At 45.7% G+C, this 5356-nt stretch overlaps 1 protein-coding gene across 1 annotated transcript; it reads left to right on the top strand.

Moving 5' to 3' along the window:
• Nucleotides 1-1020: 1020 nt before the first annotated feature.
• Nucleotides 1021-3765, top strand: LOC116984803 (cyclin-dependent kinase inhibitor 1C-like). The gene is made up of 3 exons (XM_033039180.1): nt 1021-1776; nt 2217-2354; nt 3054-3765. Exons 1-2 carry the CDS (start codon nt 1275-1277, stop codon nt 2312-2314), a joined length of 600 nt encoding a protein of 199 aa, XP_032895071.1. The 5' UTR covers nt 1021-1274; the 3' UTR covers nt 2315-2354; nt 3054-3765.
• The last annotated feature ends 1591 nt before the right edge of the window (nt 3766-5356 follow it).

Genomic DNA, 5356 nt, shown 5'->3' with positions numbered 1-5356 from the left:
GGAGATCGCTAGTCAGCGATAATGTAGTGAGGGGGAGAGTCCGTCGGTTTGGGGAGTTTCTCCATGTAAGGAGGTATTTTTGTGCGAAACTTGTCAGGGGTAACGAATTGTGTTGGTTTTCCCAGCGGGAAGATGAGGCGGTTCAAACAACGCCCAGGGTCATCTTTACTACGAGAAAGAAGGGGAAAAATGATCACGAGTTCGAAGTGTTGAAGATGCATATTTTAAAAACACAGTTGGAGAAGGATTCACGGATGACAAAGGAACGTGATTTTCCGGATCTGTGTTTACTTTAGTTAAAGGTCCATCTGCAGTGATCAGACGCCACGGGAATGAAGCATTGTTTTGTCTGCAGAAACTAAAACTATAATTAACTAGAAACCTCAAATATCGTTTATCATCAGTGCAACTTGCAAACATTAGTTAAAAGCCCATACTTGTTTTGTATTGAGCGCCTTTATTGTGGGTTTTACCGGAAAAAAACACTACAAAAGGGCATTGCAAGGGTTAAAAGAATCATAACATATCTCAATACGTAATATTCAGGAGTATATTAAATATACATATGCATAAGCTGGAAATTGTTTTATTTTTACACACGAATTAGAAACAGATTGTTGCAAGACAAACAAAAAACATGGTCACAAACAATCATGTAATTGGTTTGATAGCCTGGTTTGCAGCTGCAACGTTGTTATTGTAGCTGGCGTGTAGTGATAGAGGTTTAAAAGGCTGGTGTCTGCGTTACACATTGTCCGCACTCAGCAAGTCTGTGGTAGTATATAGTAGATTCTGGCGTAAACAAAGAGAGCGCTTGGCTGCCAATCAAGGCGGGCGCACCCAGACCTCCTTCCCCGCCCACACGCTCCTTGCCAATTACCGTGAGTGGCGGGTAGTCGAACCAATGCGATGGGCCGAGAGGTCAGGGACAGTGCCAATGAAGGAAGGGGAAATGAGAGGCGATGCCCGCCGTGCGGCCAATGAAGGGGAGGTGGGTGTGTTCGCGTCCCACCTTCTCGGGGCTGGCCGGGGACGACGCTGGTTAAAAAGCATCGAGGTGGTGCTAGGGACAGACATCGCAAACGCGGCACCATAGCAGGCGGATCAAAAAAAAAAAAAAAACACAAACCTCCCTTTCTCAAAAGAAAAAGCACAGGAATCCTGCCCCAGACCTGAGCTTCTCTGTATTGCCGCCAGCTACTATTTGCAGAAGGAACCCCCGAGTGGTTCTGCATTCTGCTCTGCTCGTCTGCGTTGGGATTAAAGAGCCCGCAATGTCCAGCGTGCAGCAACTTTTCGGCGGCAGTGTGGAGAGGATGGCGGCTAGAAGGAGCTTTCCTCACCACGCCACCACCGCCGTGTGTAGGAGCCTCTTCGGACCCATTGACCACGAGGAGCTGCGACGGGAGGCCAAGAACAAGCTGCGGGAGATCAGCGAACAGGCCCAACAGAAGTGGAATTTCAACTTCGCCACGGACACCCCGCTGGAAGGTGGGGAGTACCAGTGGGAGGAAGGCAGCGACGTGCCCGTCTTCTACCGGGAAATCATCCAGAGGGGGAAGGTCCGCCTGCAGTGTCCGGCTCTCGAGTCCTGCAACTCTGATAGCGAGAGCTGTGCTCCCGCCGGCCTGGACTCCCCCGACATCGTCCAGCGGTTATCGGGGCTGGAAAGCGGAGAGACCAACCAAGAAAACCGATCGGATAACTTGCACTCAGGAATTAAAACGGGCAGAGTGGCGTGCGCTCGGAAAAAGGGCTCAACGGGGCACATCACAGGTGAGACGGAACTCCCCGCCGCTTCCTCACCCACCCCGGTTACCGAATCCTTATTTAAAGACCGTTTGCCTAGCGATGGCTTGCGTCCGTGAGCTCTTCTGGCGGTTGTTGTTGCGAGGGCTGGAAGGCGAAACATTCCTGTGTAACGTAGTAGCGATACCTCTCCCTGAAAAGTGCTTACACAGCAACTTTCAGTCGCGGGGGTGGGGGGGGGGGTGGGGGGGTGGACGAGAGGTCTGCGCTTACAGCCCCACTATTTGTCCCAATTGTTGGGGGCAAATCTCCTTTTCCTTGACATTTTTAAAAACCTTTCACCCCCAAATAAAGATTTACGTAACCCTTTAAATATATATATATTTGAAATGTATGTTACTTGGCGGTGGTTTGGAGAAGGCTGTCGTATCTAAATGTGTGTGTATGTTTTTTTAAATTGTGGTTAGATTTTTTCGTCAAACGAAAAAGAACGATTGGAGACAAAGCTCCCAGTGAGAACGGATCTCTGCCGGGAGAACAAACTCCACGCAAGAGAATACGATAGAGAAAAAAAAGAAACGATAAAAAGGACAACAGAAATAAAAGTGAGTAGACTGCGCGTTGAACCACTGGAAAGCATGAATTGGGAGAAAAACAAGGACGGGGTCGGGCATGAGAAATGGCTCGTAGTATAAGATAGTAAACAACTTGCTCAACTCTCGACGTCAGGCGAGTGGGGCGAGGTTTGAGCTGTCATTGTCCCGTGACTGAGCAGCATTTTGTGAACTGCAGTAACCGATCACAGTAGCGGGCTGGAGATTCAAAACTCAGCCGCAAGCAACCTTTTGCGAGTTTATTTTCCAAAAAAAAACGTTGCAAAAGCAAATGTGTTTGTTGCTGTGTGTGTGTGTGTGTGTGTGTGTGTGTTTACTGTGACCGGGAAGGGGGGGAGGGGGGGGGGGGGTTAAAGAAAGAGGTCGGCACCTTTAAATTGGTCATTAGTTTTGCCTTGAAGTTGCTTTTAATCTGTAACCTTCAGGATATTATTAAATTTTAGTACTTTTTAGTACATATATGAAGCCTTTAGTATCCCGCCTGGAGGCAGTGACGTCAACTGAGGGGGAGGGGGTCCTTCAGACGTCACGGTGCGATCGTATTGAGCAGACTCACCATTGATTGGGGAGGGGAGGGGGGAGAGTAGCTGGTTTAGTACTGTCATTGACAATTACTGCTATTTGCCTCGAGATCCGTAACCCTAACAATGTTTTCCTCTTTTTCTCTCCCTCCCTCTCCACACCCTGCAGTTATTTGCACTCCACGTTTTTTTTTCGGTGCAATGAAAAGAAGTGGCTGACAGCGACCATTCGCCATCCTGACTGTTTTGTTCCCGAAAGGCTGTTCAAAAGAAGACTACACTGACCCGAGTATCAGGGATGAAGACTGGCTCTTTCGATTGTGTTGATTGCATACCCAGTACATGTAGCAACCAGTCCCCACTGGTGGACGTGCCATTACCGCCAGTGTTAAGGAGCGAATCCAGCCATTCAAATCTGAACATTATGTATCCACACTGGTCAAGTGTAATGCTTAACAATGAATATATTACGGGGAAAAATAAGTTCTAAATAGTGCTCTGCTGATATCTCTCAGTACAACTCGAGATGTATATTTGTAAATTACAAAAGCTTATACTAACTTATATTTCATATTTATGTTAAGAATGGTTCCATCAGTTCTGGCACCCAATTAGCTCCCTTTATGTCGGGACGAAAGGGCACTCTCTTGCTTTATTTACAAAGTCTGTAAATATGTTTTTATTTTTTTAGTTTGTGTCTTGCGTCCACATCTCGTATGTAGCCAAAATGTTTTGTATACTTGAAGGTTGAGCATAGGGTTCCATTTTTTTTGTTTCTGAGCCGTTCATGTACCACTGCCACATTTTGTGTTGGTCAAGTTTGGAAAGACAAAAAAAAAATCACATTTTTTCAACTGAATAAATGAATACAGTTTAATTTTTACATTGTCCTGTCTACCTTCTTCAATCACCAATTGCACACTATCCACACTTGGTATATGGGGAAACTTGAAATTTCATGTTGACAGTAGACTGAGGTTTTAAGTCCAAACTTAAGTAATTTCTCTTCTCCTCCTTGCATATTAAAAAAAATAAGGCTATATTGTGAAGATTCTAGTCTCCCAATCATTCCGGGGAAGGAGTTGAATTATGCACTTAAGATAGACACTAAAAGCTGGAGTAACTCAGAGGGACAGGCAGCTTCTGGAGAGAGGGGATCGGCGAGACCCTTCACTTTTTCAACAGCGGCAATATTATTCTTCCTCCGGACTGACCCGTCGTTAAATGTCCAGCGATTCGTTTAGGACTTCGTAAAGCACCCGGAATTGACCCATGAAATTTTGCAGGCACCTCGAAATGGCCGGAATAAGATTAATGGCGCGATATTTTCGTACTCGGGATTTGATTAAAGGAGACACGATCGAATGCCGTCTGATTCACGACCCGTGCACCTGGACGGACCCTAGGTGTTTCCCAGGTCTTCAGAGCAAATCTCTATTGACTTTTAAACACCTGTTCATGTTCTCCGCAAAACCAACGCCAGGCGAATTCCCGCCTTCTCCGTTTGATTCCTCAACAATAAAATGCACAGGGGGTTGGGTGGGGGGAAGGGGGGAGTTGAGATTGATGTGCTGTGTGTTACTTTCTCTTGCTTGAATCGGGGAAGGCAGCCCTGCCATTGTCCCGCAGAATGTTGGTTAAGAAAGACGCGTCTTGGACATTCCAAATTATTTTCATTTTAATGAAATTCGCCGTCAACGAAGGAAAAAAACGTAAGAATTCCGCCCAATGCGCTTTTAAAATTAGATGAAAAATGACACTTCACTCATTTAAAAATCACTTGCCTTTAGTCTTTCAGACCTACAGATACTGAGGAGAAAGGGTTGTTTTCTGTCCAGTTGCCATGAGTACAACGGAACAGATGTCTTAATCAGCTAATGTCAGCACCGATAAAAACTAGTCATCTGGGAGTCATGATTTGTATATATATAGTGTGTGTGTGAGTATATATATATATATATATAAGTGTGTGCGTATGAGTATATATGTGTATTTGTGTGTATAATGTGTATGTATATATGTGAATTTGTATGTGTGTGTGAATTTGTGTATGAGTCTGTATGCGTTCGAGTGTGTATGTATAATGAGTGTATATATATATGTGTATATATGTGTGTGTGTGTAGTAAAATGACGGGGGTATGGGGTTGGAGTTGTGGTGGAAAGGTTCGTGAGGTGAGAAGAAAAGCAAAGACCACAGATTGAAACGTTTCCAGAAAACCCCCATCTCCGGTGTATTTTGTGCGCTCAGGACAGGGCAGCGCACTGCGGTACAACGCTCCTGGGTTCTGGCCTTTTGCTCAGTCTTGTTTCGCCCGAGGCGGAACGGGAGATATGGAAACAGCCAATAAAACTGGGTGATTCCACTACCAAGAGCTGTCTCCTTTGTTTGCCAATAAGAAGAAACGGAGCATCTGATGCCTGCCACCTCTTGACATGAAGGGTGGCCCCGTCGTTGAGAGTTTGTGAAACA

Source organism: Amblyraja radiata, chromosome 20, assembly GCF_010909765.2.
Source record: "Amblyraja radiata isolate CabotCenter1 chromosome 20, sAmbRad1.1.pri, whole genome shotgun sequence".
NCBI lineage: Eukaryota > Metazoa > Chordata > Chondrichthyes > Rajiformes > Rajidae > Amblyraja > Amblyraja radiata.
This window is presented reverse-complemented; position numbering and strand designations above follow the sequence as displayed.